Genomic DNA, 23552 nt, shown 5'->3' with positions numbered 1-23552 from the left:
AGTTCATTGCCTAAGTGAAATGCACTTCTGAAGAGGCACGAAGGATTCTCTAGCACACATGCCCTTTCTGAGTTGACACAATATTTTCAACACTTTGAGAAATTCATTGCAGATTTTCAGTATATAAGTTCTTGCTCTTGAAAAACCTATATTTTAGGCAGGGAACTTACCCACATGTCTAAAATGTTACACTTCATTAGAATAAACTCAGTCCAAACCAGCTGTTTTGTGTCTAACTTTATAATATTAACTGATTTGTTTTTGGGGGTGTGTGTGTGTATATGTATATATATAACCAAAACCAAAAACCAAACCCAATGCCTTCGAGTCAATTCCGACTCATACCGACCCTGTAGGACAGAGTAGAACTGCCCCATAGAGTTTCCAAGGAGCGCCTGGCAGATTCGAACTGCCGACCCTTTGGTTAGCAACAGTAGCACTTAACCAGTACGCTGCCAGGGTTTGTATACATATATATACATACATATATATAACATTTAATATATATATCTTATACTTGAATGTATGTTATATATATCGTCTTTATTCTGTTTATCAAATACCTTTTCATCTAGTGTCAGTGTGATATTTGCCCATAACATAAAAATTTATGATACAATTTTGACAACTACTTTTCTACATCTAAAGGTAGACTACATATACAGTGAAACTTGCAAAAGCTCAAACTAAATAAGGTGGAAATCTGTCAGAGAAGGAAAACTCAAATATTTTTCCACTAATGAGGAAATAGAGAGCAATAGAGAAGTAGTAAGCTATACCCTGACAAAGGCAGAAAACTTGTGGCTCTCACAATTGTCACTGTATATGTGTGTGTATATATATATATATATATATATAGGGCAATTCTACTCTGCCTTATAGGGTCACTCTGAGTCGGATTTGACTAGGTTGAGATGGATTTGGGGGGTTTTATATGATACATAGCATATAAAACAGGAGCCCCTGGGTGGCACAAGTGGTTAACTGCTCAACCACTAACCAACTTCGGCAGCGCAATCACACCCAGAGGCTCCTCGGAAGACAGGTCTGCTGATCTGCTTCTGAAAGGTCACAGCCTTGAAAATTCTGTGGAGCAGTCCTATTCTGCAAGAAATGGGGCTTCCATGAGTTGGAATGGACTCAACTTTAACTAACAACAACAGCAGCAATATATATAAACACATACATATTATTTCAGGAAACATTTTAGTTGAAAAGATTACCTTTATCACAATTAACATACCAAAATTTATACTGGACCTGAAAGAGTATAATTCTGAGCTTTTGAAGTTTTACTTTAGACAGTAGGTTTTTACAGAACTGTCTTATAGATCCATTGACTTCTACAAACTCCCGAGGAGCACAACTGAAGCCTTGCTGGCTTATAAACACTCTAAGGAGAGTTTGGCAAAGAGTCGTACAGAATATTTGGAGCTGCTATTTTGTTTTACAGCAAAATGTTTCAACTCTATTAAGAAGATTGAAGCTGTATTATGGATGATTTAATATTCAGCATTTTGTCTTACCAACATTTCTTTTTTAATTTATATATTAAAGGATGTGCAATTGGTATAAAATTAGAGAATTTAATTTCTATAGGGCTGCTATGAGTTGAAATTGACTGCACAGCAAAGGGTTGGGTTTTATTTATTTCTATTTAGGAACAGAAAGATATATTTTCTGGAAAAAAAAAATTCACTGGCATTAACCTGATAATCATGAAGATAGGTACCATCTACTCACCTAAGATGAGGAATCAGTTTTCGCTCCCCAAGTGATTACTAATCTGGCTGCAATCAGAAGGAGAATTTATGAGTGTCTCTCCCCTTTGAGACATTCCCCAGGGAGCTGGAAGGCAAATTTCTTCATTATTCCCAAAGTGTCTGAGAACAGGAAACAATGCCATTGGGTTTTTGATAATTATTCAAGACACCTTTGATTTCCCTATTGACCCAATATTGTTTTATATACAATTCCCCTGCTTTCTTTGTTATTTTTATTGTTCCCAGTCTAAGATCTGGATTTAGGTATACAACTTGCTGAGTACCTGCTTTAATCTCCTAAAAATTACTTCAATATTCAGCATTTTCTACCGTGGTTTCCTCCAAGTTTTATGTGCAATGGCAAAGGCAGAACTCTTAGATTGTTTTTTAAGATTCAGAAGACATACAAATTATGAATATGTACGTAACTCCAAAGAAAACGTGTCGGCCTTTTTATGAGTTAACAGGACTCCTTAACAACTACATACATATTCATAATTTGCATTCCTCCTGAATGTTTAAAAAACATCCTACGACTTCAAATACAAATAATGAACAAGTTTGTAACTCAATAAGCTAGAAATAGATGGGAAATGCCTCAATATGTTGAAGGGGAAAAATAGTAAGTAATATATTCGATGGCAAAAACAAACTAAAAGGACTAACACTTCCCAATTTCAAAACTTACCACACTTCTACAGTCCTCAAAACATTATGGTCCTTTCATAGGATAGATATATAGATCAATAGATCAGAATTAGATTCTAGAAATAAACCCACACTTCTACAGTCAATGGATTTTTGACAAGGTGCCAAGGCTATTTAATGGGTAAAAAATACTCTCTTCAAGAAATGGTGCTGAGACAAATGAACACCTGGTCACAAAATAACAGATTCGTGTCCTTACCTTACATCATATACCAAATTTAACTTGAAATGAATCAAAGACCTAAATATAAGAGCCAAAATCATAAAATTCTTAAAAGAAAATGTATGGATAAAAGTTTGTGACCTTGGATTTAGCAATGGTTTCTTAGCTACAAAACCAAAATACCAAGCAGCGAAAGAAAAAAAACAGTAAATTGAACTTCACCTAAATTAAAAGCTTTTGTGCATGACAGGACACTATCTGACAATGAACAGATAACCACGGAATGGAAGAAAAGATTTGCAAATCATATGTCCAGAATATATGAAGAGCTCTTACCGCTTAACAACAAAAAGACAAGCAATCCAATTAAAAATGAAAAAAGGATTTGAATAAATATTTCTCCAAGAAGCTCCGTAAATGTCCAAAAAGCAAATGAAAAGATGTTCAATATCATTAGTCATTAAATAATCTAGTCATTAGTGACATGCAAATTAAAACCACAACGTGATGTCAATTCACAGCCAGCACGATGGTATAACAAACAAAAATAAACAAACAACAACAAGAAAAATAACAAGTGCTGCCCAGGATGTGGAGAAATTGGAAACTTTGTGAATGCTGTTGGGAATATAAAATGGTACCGCCTCTGTGGAAAACATTTTGAGTGTTCTTCAATATGTTAAACATAGAATTACAACATGATCCAACAATTTAGCTCCTAGATATATACCCAATACATTTGAAAACAGATGTCTATCAAATACATATACACAAAAGCCTAAAATGATAAAGATCATGAAAGAAAAAAATAGAGACAGCACTAGGGGCCCAATACATGGCATAAAGAGAATACAAATCATAATGAACAAGGCACAAACACCAGCAGATAAACTAGATAACTGGGAGCTCCTAAAAATTAAGCACTGATGCTCATAAAAAGGATTCACAAAAAGAGTAAAAACAGAACCTGCAGACTGGGAGAAAAAGAAAAATTTGGCTACAACGTGTCTGACAAGGGTTTAATCTCTAAAATCTATAGAATACTTTAACACCTCAACAGCAAAAAATAAAAATAATCCAATTAAAAAATGAGCAAAAAATATGAGCAGACACAGGAGGAAATGCTCCCAATCATTAGCCATTAGAAAATGCAAATCAAAAATACCATGAGGTAACAGCTCACTCCATTACTGCCACTAGTTAAAAAAAGAAAAAAAAAAAAACAGAAAATAACAAAAGTTGGAGAGTTTGCAGGGAGATTGAAACTCTTAGGCACTGCTGGTGGAAACGTAAAATGGTGCAACCACTGTGGAAAATGATATAATGTCTCCTAACAATTTAGAAATTGAATACCCTATGATCCTGTAATCCCACTCCTAGGAATATATCCTAGAGGCATAAAAGCCAGCATACAAATTGACATCTGCACATCCATGTTCATTGAAGCGTTAAGCAAAAAAACAATAGCAAAAAGATGGAAACAACCTAAGTGCCCACCAACAGAGGAATGGATAAACAAATTATGGTACATACACACAATGGAATATTACATGATGATAAAGAACAATGAGATGAATCTGAGTAACATCGCACAACATGGATGAATCCAGAGGCCATTATGCTGAGTGAAGTCAGTCAATCACAAAAGGATAAATATTGTATGAGACCAATGCTATAAAAAACAAAAGGTTTACACACAGAAAGTAACAATCTTTGATGCTAATGAAAGAGGGGAAAGGTAGTGAGGAGAGGGGAAATCACTAACTAGATAATAGACAAGTTTGGTGAAGGGAAAGACAACACACAATATATGAGATGGGAGCACAACTTGACCAAGGCAATGTCATAGAAGCTTCCTAGACACATCCAAACACCTTGAGGGACCGAGTTACTGGGGATGAGGGCTGGAAAGCATGGTCTTGGGGGACATCTAGGTAAACTGGCATAACGTAGTTCATAAAGAAAATGTCATACATTTCTACTTTGTTGAGGGGCATATGGAGTCTTAAAAGCAGTGAGCAGCAGCCTAAGACATTTCTATTAGTCCCATCATGTTCGGAGCAAAGGAGAATGAAGAAAACCAAAGGCACAAGGAAAAGATTAGTCCAAAGGACTAATGGACCGTATGAACCACAGCCTCTACCAGCCAGATTCCATAAGAACCAGATGGTGTCCAGCTACCACCACCAACTGCTCTGACAGGGATCACAACAGAGGATCCCAGACAAAATGGGAGAAAAATGTAGGACAAAATTCAAATTCACAAAAAAAGACCAGAATTACTGGTGTGCCAGAGACTGGAGGATGCCCTGAAACTGACCCTCGGACACCCATTTAACTCTTAAGTGAAGCCACTCTGGAAGTCCACCTTTCAACCAAAGATTACATAGGCCTATATAAAACAAACAATAACACACATGAGGAACATGTGTCTTATTTCAACCAAGTACAGGAGACCAAATGGGCAACACCTGCCCAAAAGCAAAGATGAGAAGGCTGGAAGGGACAGGAAAACTGGATGAATGGACATGGAGAGCCCAGAGTGGAAGTGGAAAAAGGGAGGATGTTGACCCATTGTTAGGGCAGCAATGAGTGTCACAAGACAATTCGTGTATAAATTTTTTAGTAAAAAACTAACTTTCACTTTATACTTTCACTTAAAGCACAATAAAATAAAATAAAAAGAAATTTGTTCACAATAGCCAAAAGATGTAAACAACACAAATGTCCGTCAATGAACAGATAAACAAATTGTGCTACCTATAATGGAATATTTTTCAGCCATAAAAAAATGAAGCACTGATACATGCTAAGGCAAAGATGAATCTTGAAAACATAATACTAAATCACAGAAGTCAGCCACAAAAGGCCACACGCTTGTATGATTCCATTTATATGAGATATCCAAAACAGACAAATCCGTAGAGAGAGAAAGACAGTTGAAGAATAAGGAGGGTTGATGTTATGACATAAAACTCTGCTTTGCTTTCTTCCAGACGCATGGACAATTTTTGGTGAACTTTATTTCCTTCCTGGATTTATTCGAAAAAATTTTTTTTTTTTTTTTTTTTTGTGAAGGTGCCTTGTGGAACAAAACACTTTGGGAAGCAGACAGAACAGAAAGGCCTATGACAAACCAGATGTCTGCAAAAAGGTCTGTGACCTTTCAGAGACAAGGATATACTGCTTAATCCAAGCTTACCTAGACATTCTTTTTGTTTTCAGGTGCCGTCTAGATGGTTCCGACTCATAGTGACCCTGTGTACAACAGAACGGAACACTGCCCTACCTTGCCCCATTCTCACAATCATTGCTATCTTTGAGCCCATTGTTGCAGCCACTGTGTCAATCCATCTCATTGAGGGTCTTCCTCTTTTTTGTTGACCCTATACGTTACAAAGCATGATGTCTTTCACCAGGGACTGGTCCTCCTGATAACATGTCCAAAGCATGTCAGACAAGTCTCACCATCCTTGCTTCTAAGAAGCACTCTGGCTGTACTTCTTCCAGGACGGATTTGCTTGTTCTTCTAGTAGTCTGTGATACATTCAATATTCTTCACAGCATCATAATTCAAAGACATCTATTCTTCTTTTGTCTTTTCTACTTAGTGTCCAGCTTTCACATGCACGGCTTGGGTCAGGTGCACCTTACTCCTCAAAGTGAAATCTTTGCTTTTCAACATTTCAAATGATCTTTTGCAGATTTGCCTAATGTAATACTTCTAGACCTTAGGAAAAAGAAAAATTTTTTTTTTTTTTAGGGACAAGAAAATCTCCATTTTGTTCTGGGTAGAAATTATGAGATCTTAAAATTCCTTAATCTTGCTTTCAAATTAAAATAATCTTGAGCTTGAGTCATGGTAATTGGTATCTTCCTCTCTTTAGTTTTTGATGCAGCAGGAGAGTCCTTAAAATCAGAGAATTGGGATGTATGTAAAATATTGAGATTCATGATTACAGTCCTTCAAGATAAAATGAGTTTCTCAGTGAATCGTTAGTGAATCCACGGACTTTCAATAAGATGAATTCGGAGTATAACTTCGTGTAGTGACACTAGTCTTCTGAATCTGGGAAGTTTATTGACTTCCTATTCTCTGAAGCATATGAACCTCTAACAAAATGCCTAGTGTATCTGTACATTTTGTATTCACCAGTGAGTAAGTTCCTTTTAGACACATTTTTTCCTTTATTTTAAATTACTTTTCTATTTGTCCCACCCAGGGTTAAGATATCTTACCTTTAGGACAGACACATGTATTATTCTATTGCCTCTTCCCTTCGCTGTTGATATCATACACACACACACACGTTTTTCTGCGTCTTGCTACATAGCAATATATATTACATCTAATGCATTTCACATGTCTTTTTTTATTCTCCAAATGGTGTATATTATGTTTTTCTCCAACTCCCAGCTATTCTCAATGGCACTGCAATGAACCGTCTTGTGATTATCTCTTTAAACTGCTGTTAAAAAATGTCTATACAACATGTGTTGAGTTTATGTGTGTACATATATACACACACACAGACACATACAGAGTGGTGAAAATTCTTTTAAGATGAAATATAATAGCCCAATTAATTTTGCTAAGCAGCTCAATTTTCTTGTGGAAGTATGTACTTTCTTCATTAAATGCATGCTATTTCCTGGATCCTTATATCCTTGGTACAAAAAAAAAAAAATTGCCTTTGAGTTGCTTTCAACTCATAGTGACCCTGTAGGACACAGTAGAACTGCCCCATAGGGCTTTCAAGAAGCAGCTGGTGGATTCGTACTGCCGACCTTTTGGTTAGCAGCCAGTTAGCATTGTTATTGGGTATTAATTGTATGAAATATAGCTTTCAACTATTATACTATTGCCTTTTCCATTTCCTGTTTGTGTTCTGCAATGAATGGCTCATAATTTATATATGTGCTATCTGTGAGTTGATATCCATCTCTGCTTTTTACTCTTGCTTTTGATTGCTGGGTTTGATATCTTGGCACAGATGGGAATCTTCCTATCAACACTATTGAGCTATAATGGACAACGATAAACTCCACATATTTAAAGGGTACCATTTGATAAGTTTTAACATATATATGTGCTTGAGAAACTATTACAGCATTAAAGATAATGAACCTATTACCCTAAAAGTTTTCTAATGCCCCCGTTAGATCCCTCTTTCCTGACCCTCCCATGAGTTATAGATCAACATTTATTAATTTGTATATAATATATAATTGTTCTACCACAATTTGTTGAAAGGCTCTCCTTTCACCACTGAATAATCTTTGCACCTTTGTAAAAAGACTGTTGTTCTCTTATCCTTGGGTCTATATTTGGACTTTTGATACTGTTTCATTGGCCTATTTGGTAATTTTTATGCCAATAACACTCTGTCTTCACTATGATAGTTTATAACATCTTGAAATCAGTTATTGTTTGTCTTCTAACTTTGGTATCCTTTTTCAAAGTTAATTCCACTATTCTAGGTTCTTTGCACTCAGTTAAGGATTTTAGTTTGTCAATTTATGAAAAAAGAAAAATGCCAGATGAATTTTCATGTGATTGCATTGAATCTACAAATACACTTGGAGAAATTTGACATCCTATGAGTTGGAATTGACTCGACGGCAATGGGCTATGGGTTTGACAATACTGGGTCTTCTGACTCATAAACATGGCTTATCTTTCATTTATTTAGGTCTTTAATTTATTTCGTGATGTTTTCTAGTTTTCAATGTAAAAGCCTTGGGAGAGTCTTCCCATAGATAACCACATAGCTCAAATCACTCAACATCTCAAGTGTTTCATTAAAAGTCAACTCCTCATAGAGTTTTCTTGAAAACCTTCATTAAATTTTAATCTCCATGCTGCGTACTTGTACTAATTCATTTTCATATTGCTTAATACTTTCTATCATATGATATAGGAAGAAGGACCAGGCAGTCTACTTCTGAAAAACATTAGCCAGTGAAAACCTTATGAATAGCAGCAGGACATTGTCTGATATAGTGCTGGAAGATGAGCCCGCCAGGTTGGAAGACACTCAAAAGATGACTGGGAAAGAGCTGCCTCCTCAAAGTAGAAAAAAAAAAAATTTGTAGAGTCAACCTTAATGACGTGGATGGAGTAAAGCTTTCGGGACCTTCATTTGCTGATGTGGGACAACTCAAAAAGTGAAGAAACAGCTACAAACATCCATTAATAATTGGAACCTGGAATGTAAGAAGTACATATAGGAAATGGTCAAAAATGAAATGGAACGCATAAACATTGATATCCTAGGCATTAGTAAGCTGAAATGGACTGGTATTGGCCATTTTGACTTGAACAATCATATAGTCTACTATGCTGGGAATGACAACTCGAAGAGGAATGGTGTTGCATTCATTGTCAAAAAGAACATTTCAAGATCTATCCTGAAGTACAATGCTGTCAGTGACAGAATAATAGCGACTATTATTACGACTATTATTCAAATTTACCCACCAAACCATAGGCCATAGATGAAGAAATAGAAAATTTTTATCAGCTTCTGTAGTCTGAAATTGATCAAACATGCAATCAAGATGCATTGATAATTACTGGTGATTGGAATGCAAAAGTTGGAAACAAAGAAGGAGGATCAGTAGTTGGAAAATATGGCCTTGGTGATAGAAACAATGCCGGAGATCAAATGATAGAATTTTGCAAGACCAACAACTTCTTCATTGCAAATATCTTCTTTCACCAACATAAATGGTGACTATACACATGGACCTCACCAGATGGAACACACAGAAATCAAATTGACTACATCTGTCAAAGGAGACGATGGAAAAGCTCAATATTATCAGTCAGAACAAGGCCAGGGGCGGACTGTGGAACAGACCATCAATTTCTCATATGCAAGTTCAAGGTGAAACTGAAGAAAATCAGAGCAAGTCCACAAGATCCAAAATATGACCTTGAGTATATCCCACCTGAATTTAGAGATCATCTCAAGACTAGATTTGATGCATTGAACACTAGTGACCAAAGACCAGACGAGTTGTGGAATGACATTAAGGACATCATCCATGAAGAAAGCAAGAGGTCACTGAAAAGGCAGGAAACAAAGACCAAGGTGGATGTCAGAGCAGACTCTGAAACTTGCTTTTGAGCTTCGAGCAGCTAAAGCAAAGGAAGAATTCCTGAAGTAAAAGAACTGAAAAGAAGATTTCAAAGGGCCTCTTGAGATGACAAAAAAAAAAAAAATATTATAATGACATGTGCAAAGACCTGGAGACGGAAAACCAAAAGGGAAGAACACACTCTGCGTTTCTCAAGCTGAAAGAACTGAAGAAAAAATTTATGCCTCGAGTTGCAATACTGAAGGATTCCATGGGAAAAAATATTAAATGATGCAGGAAGCATCAAAAGAAGATGGAAGGAATACACAGAGTCATTATACCAAAAAGAATTAGTCGATATTCAAACTTTCCAAGAGGTGGCATATGATCAGGAACCAATGGTACTGAAGGAAGAAGTCCAAGCCACTCTGAAGGCTTTGGTGAAAAACAAGGCTCCAGGAATTGATGGAATATCAATTGAAATTTTTCAACAAACAGATGCAGCACTGTAGGTGCTCACTCGTCTATGCCAAGAAATATGGAACACAACTTCCTGGCCAACTGACTGGAAGAGATCCATATTTATGCCTATTCTCAAGAAAGGTGATCCAACCGAATGTGGAAATTATACAACAATATCATTAATATCACACACAAGCAAATTCTGCTGAAGCTCATTCAAAAATGGCTGCAGCAGTATATCAACAAGGAACTGCCAGAAATTCAGGCCGGTTTCAGAAGAGGATGTGGAACCAGGAATATCATTGCTGATGTCAGATGGATCCTGGCTGAAAGCAGAGAATAACAGAAGGATGTTTACATGTGTTTTATTGACTCTGCAAAGGCATTTGACTGTGTGGATCATAACAAACTATGGATAACACTGCAAAGAATGGGAATTCCAGAACACTTAATTGTGCTCATGAGAAACCTTTACATAGATCAAGAGGCAGTTTTTCGGACAGAACAAGGGGATACTGATTGTTTTAAAGTCAGGAAAGGTGTGTGTCAGGGTTGTATTCTTTCACCATACCTATTTAATCTGTATGCTGAATATATAATATGAGAAGCTGGACTATATGAAGAAGAACGGTGCGTCAAGATTGGAGGAAGACTCGTTAATAACCTGTGTTATACAGATGACAAAACCTTGCTTGCTGAAAGTGAAGAGGACTTGAAGCACTTACTAATGAAGATCAAAGACCACAGCCTTCAATATGGATTACACCTCTGCATAAAGAAAATAAAAACCCTCACAACTGGACCAATGAGCAATATCATAATAAACGGAGAAAAGATTGAAGTTGTCAAGGATTTCATATTACTTGGATCCACAATCAACAGCCATGGAAACAGCAGTCAAGAAGTCAGAAAACGCATTGCATTGGGCAAATATGCCACAAAGGACCTCTTCAAAGTGTTGAAGAGCAAAGATGTCACCCTGAAGACTAAGGTGCACCTGACCCAAGCCATGGTATTTTCAATCGCATCATATGCATGTGAAAGCTGGACAATGAATAAGGAAGACCGAAGATTTGACGCCTTTGAATTGTGGTGTTGGTGAAGAATATGGAATATACCATGGACTGCCAAAACAACGAACAAATCTGTGTTAGAAGAAGTACAACCAGAATGCTCCTTAGAAGCAAGGAAGGTGGGACTGCGTCTTACATGCTTTGTCAGGAGGGATCAATCCCTGGAGAAGGACATAATGCTTGGCAGAGTACAGGGTCAGCGGAAAAGAGGTGGATTGACACAGTGGCTGCAACAATGAGCTCAAGCATAACAAAGATTGTAAGGATGGTGCAGGACCGGGCAGTGTTTCGTTCTGTTGTTCACAGGGTTGCTATGAGTCGGAACTGACTCGATGGCACCTAACAACAACAACATATGATAAAACTTACTTCTTCATTATGTCCACCGTCTTCATTCTCCTATAGGAATGTGGGCCTTATGAAGTCAGAGATATTAAATGTTCGATTTAAATATTTCTTTATTAAATATAACGAGCCTATTAACATAACATTCACCAGTCATCTTTTTCTCATGGGGCCTTTTACTGTGCTAAGTACAACAGATTAAAGAGTGAACAGAATATAGAGAGTCCCTGGCATCCTAAAGATACATGTTCAGTGAAAGAAACATGTGACCAAGCATGTAGGGATGTACACAATCTAAACTTAAAACCAAATATAAGTTGATATCTGAAGTATAAGCAGGAGTTAGAGATCTCTAAGTAATAAAATCTAGCTGTAAAATAAGGAAAATTTTGTATTTCTATACTTATCACTAATTGATTTTTGACTTGCCATGGAGACAAAAACAGTACAAGGCAAAAAGAAGGTCTGATGTAGTATATATTGCCTATTATATAATTTATTTATTTTTTTTTATAACCTACAGTTAATTTTAAGTAAAATATTTGAACACACTTTCCAGGTTCTACCTACAGCATTTTTTACCTCTTTGTTCCTCAAACTGTAAATTGTGGGGTTTAGCATAGGTATCACCATAGTGTAAAATACAGAGGCCATTTTATCGGTATCAAAGGAATGGCTGGATTTGGGATTCACATACATAAAGAATAGAGTTCCATAGAATACAACTACCACTGTCAAATGAGATCCACAGGTAGAGAAAGCCTTGAGCCTACCCTCTGCAGAGTTCATCTTGAGGATGGCCACAAGGATCATCATGTAAGACACAAGGATTGTCAGAAGGGATAAAACTAAATTGAATCCTGAAAAAGCCAGTATTATCAATTTAATATCATATGTGTTTGAACAGATCAAAGATATCAAGGGCAGACTATCACAGTAGAAATGCCTTATGACATTATAGCCACAAAATGATGAAATAAAAATTTTTATGGTCATCAGAAGAGACAAAAAGACACTGTAGACGTAAGGTATGACCACCAGCATCTGGCATACTCTTGATGACATGATGACCGTGTAAAGCAGAGGGTTACAGATGGCCACATAGCAGTCATAGGCCATTGTTGAAAGAATGAAAATTTCACTAACTATAAATATACAAAAGAAAGCTAGCTGTGAAGCACACCAATTATAAGAAATTGTATGTTGACCTACAATAAAATTTGTTAGCATTTTGGGTCCAACAGCTGTTGAATAACCAAGATCAGTGAAAGCCAAATGTCTGAGGAAAAAGTACATGGGTGTATGTAGCCTAGAGTCTATCATGGTGAGGATGATCAAGCCCAGGTTACCCATCACTGAGACCACGTAAACAATGAGGAAGAATCCAAATAGCGGAGCCTGCAGCTCAGGGCGATCTGTGATTCCCATTAGAATAAACTCATTCAGCACCGTTAGATTGTGTTTGTTCATCAGGTCACTCAGGAAACCTACAGATGAAAAAGTATAAAAATAATCACTAACTTTCAGGAGATATTACTGAATATACATATTTATATAAGGTCGATCTATATTTCTAGCTCCAGAGTTTGACATAAATTTCCCCTCTAACCTTTATATTTTTTAATCTTGAAGGTAGAGAAAATGAAACCATCTTTTTGTAAATTGAAAACATCAACACACAGAGTAAACTAGAAAATTATGTCACACTAATAAATAGTAAATATCAATATAGAGATGTAAATTATAAAAAAGGAATGAAAAGAAATTCAAAGGCATAAGTGTACAATAATTGGAATAAAAACTAAAAGCTTTCAACAGATTTGAGCAGGAAGGAGAAGGAATCAGTGAACAAGAAAACAGGTCAATTGAGATCATCTAGTCTAACAGGCAGATAATAATTAAATAAAATGAACAAAGCCTAAATGTACTAACGTAAGCAAATAGAAGTTCTAGAAGGAAGGAGAGAGAGAAAGCGGCAGACAGATTATTAGAAGAAATACAGTCATGCATTGTTATTATCCAGGACACATTCTGTGTAATAGGATGTCATGTGACTTGGACTTTGCACCATGCCGTATCATATACAGGCAATCACACCATATTATGTACACTCAGTCACTGAATTATGAACAAGTTCATTTGCTAAGTCTCCCTTTAAGTCGAATTTGTAAGTCGAAACAGTTAGATATGGTTCATATCTAACATCAGTCAAATTTCCATCTTAGTATAGAGTATATAGTGTGCCTTTCTATACAGAAAAACATTAAAGAAACACTTCCATAGATACTACTTTAGCATAATAATACAGTAGTAATAATAATAATGCTTTGATGTGCCTCACAAAGAAGCACCCTTTTGTTATGAACCATTGTATTTTTCTAGAATTTTTAACATAATAGGCTTTAAGGGGATTGATTTGTAACTACAGGTTATATGTAAGCCAGACATTTGAACCTGGGGACAGTAAAAAGTACTGCATAGTACAGTACATAAGCCAGTAACATGGGTGTTTATTGTGATTATTAAGACATATGTATTATAGGTTATATACATACTGTACAATTATACACCTGACAGTGCAATCACTTTGGATACAAGAGTCATGAAACACATGAGTAGCATGCAGGAAGCTATTGTATTCACTACATCTGGTTATATCCTCTACATCCTGTTCTCCAATCAGGAGTTTTGAACCCTATTATAACCTTGTGGGACCATGGACATATAGGATGATCAGATGTTGCCTGAAGGGATATTATGTGACTCATGATTGTAATGGCTCAAAAAGTCACAATTTTGATGAAAGACATGAATATAAATATTCTAGAAACTCCGAGTAAACTAAAAGACATACACTCCAAGGCATATTGTAATCATACTGCTGAAAGGCAGACTCTTGAAAGAAGAAAGAAAGAATTGAGAGAAGTGACTTATCACAAACAAGAGATCCTCAATAAGATTAACAGATAATTTCTCATCAGAGAGCACGGAAGCCAGGAGAGAGTGAGAAGATATACTGAAAAAGCTGATCAAAAAAAAAAAAAAAAAAAGTAACCAAGATTAGTGTATCAGGCAAAACTATCCTGCAAAACTCACCATGCATCTACAGCCCTCAAAATATTATGGTCCAGGGTGTTTTTTTTTTTTTTTTTTGTCATAGGATAGACATATAGATTAATGTGTTAGATTTAGATTCTAGAAACAAATCCATACTTCTACAGTCAATGGATCTTTGACAAGGACACCAAAACCGTTAAATGGATAAAAATGAATCTCTTTAAGAAATGATGCTGAGACAAGTGGACACCTGAGTACAAAAGAATAAAATTGTGCCTTTACCTCACATCATATACCACATTTAACTCAAAATGTACCAAAAGCCTAAATACAAAAGCCCAAACCATAAAAATCTTAAAAAGAAAACTTATAGGTAAATGTTTATGACCTTCGATTTGTGAATAGTTTCTTAGATTTAAAGCCAGAAGACCAAGCAACAAAAGAAAAAAACAGTAAATTGAACTGCATCTAAATTAAAAGCTTTTTTTGCATGATGCGACACTATCAAGACAGTAAAAAAATAAATAAATAAATCACCACAGATTGGAAGAAAGTATCTGCAAATCATATATATGACAAGAGTCTAATGTCCAGAATGCACAAAGGACTATTATAGCTCAACAACAAAGAGACTAGCACCCCAATTAAAAAAAAAAAAAAGAACAAAGGATTTGAACAAGTATTTCTCCATGAAGCTCTATAAATGACCAACAGCAAGTGAAAGAAATTTCAACATCATCAGTCATTACTGTTGTTGTCGCCAGGTCCGGTCACGGCCTCTACAGAGGGACAATAGGTTGGTAGCTGTGCATGAGGTGCATTGGGTAGGAACTGAAACCAGATCAGTCACATGAAAGTCCAACATTCCACCAGTGAACAACCACTTCTCCATTTACAGAGGCTTTTGATGACCAAGCAGTTGCTGTTGAGTAGGCTAGCATTCATGGAGACACCAAGTGGGTCATAATACAGCTGTGCTACATAGGAGAAAAAATTGAAGTAATCAATGATTTCATTTTACTTGGATCCACAATCAACACCCATAGAAGCAGCAGTCAAGAAATCAAAGATGCAATGCATTGGGCAAATCTGCTGCAAAGGGCCTCTTTAAAGTGTTGAAAAGCAAGGATGTCACCTGAAGACTAAAGTGTGTCTGACCCAAGCCATGGTATTTTCAATTGCATCATATGCATGCAAAAGCAGGACAATGAAAAAGGAAGACTGAGGAAGAATTGATGTCTTTGAATTGTGGTATCAGGGAAGAATATTGAATATACCATGGACTGGCAAAAGAAGGAAAAAATTCATCTTGGAAGAAGTACAATCAGAATGCTCCTTAGATGTAAGCATGGTGAGGCTGCGTCTTACATACTTTGGCCATGTTGTCAGCAGGGATCAGTCCTTGGAGAAGGACATCATTCTTGGTAAAGTCCCAGGGTCGGAGGAAAAGAGGAAGACCCTCAAGGAGATGGATTGACACAGTGGCTGCAACGATGTGGTCAAGTATAACAATGATTGTCAGGACTGTGCAGGCCCAGGCAGTGTTTCATTCTGTTGTACATAAGGTTGCTAACAACAACAACAACACATAGGATTTTCAATGACTAATTTCTCTGCACCACCCGAAGACTCCCAACACTAAGTTAGGTGATAACAAATGTATTTCTGCAATGAGATATCAAGAAAAATATGCATTTAATTATACCCACTTAAATATGCAAGTGATTTCTGAGGGGGAAATAAGAGAACTAAGACCAAGAGCTACTAATAAAAAAAAAAAAAATGAAATAAAAAGATACCTTGATTTAAAGCATAACATATTTTGCTGATCTTTAATTTTGCAAGGTATATTATTTTCTTAAACCTATAGTTGTGCAGTTTAATCTTATTTCTGATCTGCATTAGGTGTGTATTTACTCATTCAAAGAGTAATTTAATGACATTTCAAAGACTCCATCCAGCTTTTGGAGGATAAGGGGTGGGGCAGCCCTCCTACTGATTAAACACGATGTGAGGGAGGCATGATGTAGTAAAACAGATACTTTAATATTTTGCTTTGGCCATGCCTCCAACTAAAACTTTGTATATTGCACGTGACTTTGATCCCTTAGTGATATTGGTAAATTCAGGAAATATATGAAATAAGCAAATGTTAGGATTATAGAAAATATTAGTTTTTTTTTTTTTTTTAAGTTACATGAAACCCGAAAACACTATGGGAATCTATTATGAATTGAGGTGACAAATTGTGAAATAGATCTGTTTACCTACCAATGACAATATCATATTTGACATTTAGTTGAGGGCTAAAATGTTAGAAAAACCCACTGCCATCGAGTTGACTCTAATAGTGACCCCATAGGGTTTCCAAGGCTGTAAAGCTCTACAGAAGCGGACTGCCACATCTTCCTCTCATGGATCCTCTAGTGGTTTCGACCCTCCAACCTTTCGGTTAGCAGTCAAGCCCTTTAACCACTATGCCAAAAAGATCATAAAAACCTTAAGGATTTCAATGGGACATTTCCTAACAGCATTAACTGCATTTGTTTTACTATCTAAAGAATATCAACTAACCATAAAGGTAATGGAATTATGTTTAATTTTCCTCAAAGACTGTAAAAGTGGCTGCAATATCGAACTACCTCAGAAATTGTGATTATCAAAGAAGATCATTAATTCCTGTGGTTAAGTCCTCTAGTGTGGGTATTAGGTTAAACGGCAGTTGGGGTCATAAAAAAACACTGGAACTCTGAGGGGTGGTCACAGGAAAATGTGTCACCTACTCACCACTAATGAAGAATCTGTGTGTGCTTCCCTTGCCTCCCTAACATAACCCAAAAGGAGAATTTATGGGCTTCTTTCTTCCTTGAAGACTATCCCTGAGGAGAAGGAATGCAATTTGTTAATTATGCCCAAAGCATTTGAAAGTTTCAAACAAAGCCAATGGGATATCTGCTAATTATACAAAATACCTTTATTTTAAATAACTTTTCACAACTTCTCTGGGTTAAGCCTACTCTGCTACCATCTAGCAATTGAAAATCAAAATATTGTACCTGTGAGGACACAATGGAGACATGTATAAATTCTACCCACTGCATAATTGTAAAAATTTCACAAGGAAAAATTATAGATCTGTATGTGTAGCTGTTTTCTCCATTTTCGTGGTGTTTTGAGGGAGTCCCTGGGTGGGGCAAACCATTAAGCACTGGGCTATTAACAGATAGGCTAGCGGTTCAAACCTATCCAGAGACACTTCAGAAGTAAGGCCTGGTGATCTGCTCCTGAAAGGCGACAGCCATTGAAAACCCTGTGAAATGAGTGTCTTCTTCGAAACACATGAGATCTCCCTGAGTCGGAACTGACTTGATGAGAATTGGTTTGTTTTTATTTTTAGTATGGTGGTATTAATTTATTATTGAAATATAACATACATGTAAAGATGCACTCAATATAAATATATTTAAAAAAACTTAATACATCTTTTTAACCAGAATCCACAATTAACAACAGCAAAAAAAACATTAGCAAGATCCCAGAAACATAACCACCGAGCTGACATGTTGTTGTTGTTAGGTGCCATCAAGTCAGTTCTGACTCATAGTGACCCTATGTACGACAGAAGGTAAATTTGGGTAATAGTCGTTTTAATTTGTTGTCCTTGTAGGCAACGGATATTATCCTATCACTGACAGCATTGTACTTAAGGATTCATCTTGAAATGTTCTTTTTGACAATGAATGGGACAACATGCCTCTTCAATGTTTCATTCCTGGTATAAAAGACTGTATGATTGTTTGATTCAAAATGGCCAGTACCAGTCCATTTTAGCTCTCTAATGCCTCAGATATCAATGTTCACGTGTTCCATTTCATTTTGATGACTTCCAATTTTTCTAGATTTATACTTTGTACATTCCACACTCTGATGATTAATGAATATTTGCAATTATTTCTACTTATTTTGAGTCATGCCACATCAGCAAATAAAGGGCCCCAAAAACTTGACTCCATCCACATCATTAAGGTCGACTAAACTTTGAGGACGCAGCTCTTCCCCAGTCATCTTTACTGTGTCTTCCAAGCTGACGGGCTCATCTTCTAGCACCGTACCAGTCAATGTTCCACTGCTATTCATAAGATAAAACCCTATGTGGCTAATTTTCTCAGAAGTATACTGCAAGGTCCTTCTTTCTAGTCTGTCTTAGTCTGGAAGCTCCACTGAAACTAGTTCTCCATGGATGACATTGCTGGTGTTTGATATACCAGTGGCAAACCTTCCCGTGTCACAGCAACATGCAAGCTGCCACAATACAACAAACTGACAGACATGTGGAGGAACAGCATTGATAAGTTTTGCCACTTTTTATTGCTGTCGTGGTAATGTACCATCAAGTCAGTTCTGACTCATAGTGACCTTATGTATAACAGAAGGAAACACTGCCTGGTCCTGCTTCATCCTCACAATCGTTATGTGTGAGCTCATTGTTGCAGTCACTGTGTCATTCCATCTCCTTGAGGGTCTTCCTCTTTTTTCCTTACTCTCTACTTTACCAAGCATGATGTCCTTCTCCAGGGGCTGATCCCTCCTGACAGCATGTTCAAAGTATGTGAGAAGCACTCTTTCCTTTCTTGCTTTGAGGAAAATTCTGGTTGTACTTCTTCGAAGGCAGATGTGTTCATTCTTTTGCCAGCCCATGGCACACCCAATATTCTTCACCACCACCACAATTCAAAGCCATCAATTCTTCTTTGGTATTCCTTATCCATCATCCAAACTTCACATGCGTATGAGGCAATTGAAAAATCGTGGCTTGGGTAAGGTTCACCTTAGTCTTCAAGGTGACATCTTTGCTTTCTGACATTGTAAAGAGATCTTTCAAAACAAATTTGCCCAATTCAATGCATCTTTTTATTTACTGACTGCTACTTCCACTTCCATGGGCATTCGTTGCAAATCCAAGTAAAATTAAATTCCTGAAAACGTCAATCTTTTCTCTGCTTATCATGGTGTTGCTTATTGGTCTAGCTGTGAGGATTTTTCTTTTCTTTATGTTTCCATACTGAAAGCTGTAGTCTTTTATCTTCATCACTAAGTGCTTCAAGTCCTCTTCAGTTACAACAACGAAGGCTGTGTCATCTGCGTAGCGTATGTTGTTAATGAATCTTCCTCAAATCTCGATGCCCCATTCTTCTTCATATAGTCCATATTCTCAGAATATTTGCTCAAAGTGCAGATTGAATAACTATGGCGAAAAGACACAACCCTGATACACATCTTTCTCGGCTTTAAACCATGCAATATCATCCCCTTTTTCTGTACAAATGACTGCCTCTTGGTGTCTTCACAGTTTCTTCATGAGCACAATTAAGTGTTCTAGAATCCCTGTTCTTCACAATAGTATCCATAATTTGTTATGATCCACACAATAGAATGATTTTGCAGAGTCAATGAAACACAGGTGAACATCTTTTTGGTATTCTCTACTTTCAGCCAGACTATATCTCATATCAGCAGTGATATACCTAGTTCCATGTCCTCGCCTGTATCCAGCTTCAATTTCAGACAGTTCCCTGTTGATAATTGCTGCATTTTTGAATGATCTTCAGCAAAATTTTACTTGTGTGTGATATTTACAATATTGCTTGATAATTTCTCTATTTGGTTGGACCATCTTTCTTGGGAATAGGCATAAATATGTATCTCTTCCAGTCAATTGGCCAGGTAGTTGTCTTCCAAATTTCTTGACATACATGAATGAGCAATTCTAGCGCTACATCTGTTTGTTGAGACATCTCAGTTGGTGTCTTGTCAGTCCTGGAACCTTGTTTTTCACCAGTCCCTTCAGTGCAGCTTGGACTTCTTCCTTCATTACCATCAGTCCCTGATCAAATGCTACCTCCTGAAATGATTGAACACCCACCAGTTATTTTTGATACAGTGACTCTGTGTATTCCTTCCATCTTCTTTGTATGTTTCCTGTTGTTTAATATTTTTCCCATAGAATTCTTCAATATTGTAACTCGAGGCTTGAATTTTTTCTTCATTTCTTTCAGCTTGAGAAAGGCCAGGCATGTTCTTCCTTTTTGGTTTTCGAACTCCAGGTCTTTGTACATGTAGATATATATATGTATATATATATACACACACAAAAACATACACATATACTGGAATTTGTATTGTAATTGCATTAATTTTATGGGGTAATTTAAGAAGACTTGACATCTTCATGGCATTTATTGCTTTCCACCCATGGACATAGTATTTCTCTAACTTTATGTCATCTTTAAGAACAAAGTAACATTTTGTAGTTTGTAGCCTTCATGTCTTCTAAATCTTACATTAGATAATTTCTTATGCTCTTTTTTATTTTTGTGCTATTGCAAATACTACTTTTAAATTTGTTTCCACATGTTACTAGTACATAGCAAAACAATTGATTTTTTCTAATACATTAATCTCTTATCCATCAACCTTTAAAAGTTATTTCTTTCTCTTCAGTTGATACATTATTCTGGATTTTTTTATGTAGAGTCATGTCACTTGAAAACATTTACAACTCTATTTCTGATTTATCGAACATATACCTTTTATTTCAACAGAAATCTCAGGTATTACCCACTATAAAGGGAGACAGATTTGAAGTGTGAAAAAGACATTTTTCAAATATTTCTCGTCGCTATATATAAGCATGGTGCAAACACTGTGTTTAAATGACATGTAAGACACAAAGAAAATGTATTTTTTTAGTTTAATATTTAAATTTTAGGAAAGATTGTTTACTAAGAGATGCATACAAAAGGATTCTCTTTAATGGTAACATATATTTGCGGCAATGCAAGAACAGCGATGTGGAATTCAGGCACTTGTTCTGAATTTAAGTCCAAACCAACATTGATACCAGAAGAATAATCAGTACTTGAACATCTATGTTAGATGTTTTGATTGAAAACAAGGAAAATTACTCTACTTTACCATGCCTTTTCTACATTTTATTTCTAAAAACCTAGAACCTTAAATAAACAACTGTCAATAACTAATTTGTTGAATACGCACTCTATACTGAACTTTAAATAGAACTTTTGGACAAATTTTTCCATATCCTATACAAGGCACCTTTTACTTCTTTGTTTCTCAAACTATATATTAAGGGATTCAGCATAGGTATTATCACAGTGTAAAATACAGAGGCCATCTTATCGGTATCAAAGGAATGGCTGGATTTGGGTTTCACATACGTAAAGAACAGAGTCCCATATAACACAAATACTACTGTCAGGTGAGATCCACACGTGGAGAAGACCTTGTACCTCCCCTCTGCAGAGTTCATCCTAAGGATGGCTGCAAGGATCAACATGTAGGACACAAGAACTATCAGAAGGGATGAAACTAAATTAAATGCTGAACTGATCAGTATCATCAGTTCAACATCATGTGTGCTTGAACACAGCAATGTTAATAATGGAAGACTGTCACAGTAGAAATGACTGACAACATTATAACCACAGAAAGAAGAAATAAAAATCTTTATTGTGGTCAGAAGAGAGAGAAAGGCACTGTAGAGATAGGGAACTACCACCAGGCCCCAGCATACTCTTTGAGACATGATAATTTTGTAGAGCAGAGGGTTACAGATGGCCACATAGCGGTCATAGGCCATTGCAGACAGAACAAAAAGTTCACTAATGATGAACATTATGAAGAAAGCTAGCTGTATAGCACACCAATGATAGGGGATTATATTTTGATTCACTACAAAATTTGCCAACATTTTGGGCCCCACAGCAGTTGAATATCCAAGATCAATAAAAGCCAGATGTCTGAGAAAAAAGTACATGGGTGTTTTTAGCCTGGAGTCCATCTTGGTGACGATGATCATGCCCAAGTTGCTCACCACTGAGATCACGTAGATGATGAGGAACAACCCGAAGAATGGAGCCTGGAGCTCAGGGCGGTCTGTGATCCCCATTAGTATGAATTCGTTTAACATTGTTAGGTTTTGCTTATCCATCCATGCCATTAAGGAAACGTACTGTGGCAAGAACCATCAGAATAGTTATTAAGTTTCTGAAGTTATCACCAGGTAAAACTTTAGTACACAAAGCCATTATGCGTGAGATAAATTGATTTTTTCAGATGAAGTAATTCAAACAAAACCCATCTTTGTCATCAAACCTAGAACCAAATTTAGAAAACCGTTACAGCATAAAGAATACCATTGCTGTAGAGTCGATTCCAACTCATAGTGACCCTACCAGATATAAATAAATCAATAGTGCTATATCTACCCTACCAGATAGAGTAGAACTACCCCATAGGGTTTACGAGGAGTGTCGACATGTAAAAAAATTTATTTTTTGAGTAATATACTGGTTATCATTGCAAGGTATACAGTTCTTTTGGCAATAGGACATAAGATATGTTTGACCTAGATTGGAAAAGCTAATAATCTATTTTTTCTTTTAATTTTAAAATACACATAATTAGTAAAAACATCAAATTTTAGAAGGAATTATAATAAAAAGGTATAGGCCTCTGCTTCTTGCTCCTGCATCTTCAGCCCCATTACCAAGAGAAAACCATTATTGATTCATTTAGTAGACTTTGATTTTCTTTTCCTTGTGATCAACAATATTTCTTAATGATATTCTTATCCGGTAAATGTTTGGTTTTTAAAAAGTGTATCCTTGGAGACAACATGATGCTCTAGACAGAAGCACCACATCATCCCTTAACAGCAAAAACCCAAAAAAAATTAAGTAAAACAGAGACAAACATCAATCTGGAGCCTTATGCATCAAATGAAGAGACAAAGAACTCAACAAAGCACCAGGTGTAATAAGAAACTCCAGATAACAGCAAGGAGAGATATAAAATGGAGATCTGCTTTCAGCTAAC

General features: G+C 36.3%; 2 protein-coding genes across 2 annotated transcripts; both read right to left on the bottom strand.

Moving 5' to 3' along the window:
* Positions 1 to 11662: 11662 nt before the first annotated feature.
* On the bottom strand, positions 11663 to 13983 carry LOC100667176 (olfactory receptor 8K3-like). Its single transcript, XM_003422629.3, has one exon. The coding sequence runs from the start codon at positions 13065 to 13067 to the stop codon at positions 12108 to 12110; it is 960 nt and encodes a 319-aa protein (XP_003422677.2). The 5' UTR covers positions 13068 to 13983; the 3' UTR covers positions 11663 to 12107.
* Positions 13984 to 21329: 7346 nt separating this feature from the next.
* On the bottom strand, positions 21330 to 22814 carry LOC100666801 (olfactory receptor 8K3-like). The gene has a single exon (XM_003422993.3). The coding sequence runs from the start codon at positions 22672 to 22674 to the stop codon at positions 21724 to 21726; it is 951 nt and encodes a 316-aa protein (XP_003423041.3). The 5' UTR covers positions 22675 to 22814; the 3' UTR covers positions 21330 to 21723.
* Positions 22815 to 23552: the final 738 nt, after the last annotated feature.

This window comes from Loxodonta africana, chromosome 7, assembly GCF_030014295.1.
Source record: "Loxodonta africana isolate mLoxAfr1 chromosome 7, mLoxAfr1.hap2, whole genome shotgun sequence".
In the NCBI taxonomy this organism is placed as follows: Eukaryota; Metazoa; Chordata; class Mammalia; order Proboscidea; family Elephantidae; genus Loxodonta; species Loxodonta africana.
Note: the sequence above shows the minus strand (reverse complement) of the source record. Positions and strands in the feature narration are given on the sequence as shown.

Coding starts and splice junctions, on each gene's coding strand:
- LOC100667176 (XM_003422629.3), bottom strand. CDS start 13,067: ATGAACAAACACAATCTAACGGTGCTGAATGAGTTTATTCTAATGGGA.
- LOC100666801 (XM_003422993.3), bottom strand. CDS start 22,674: ATGGCATGGATGGATAAGCAAAACCTAACAATGTTAAACGAATTCATA.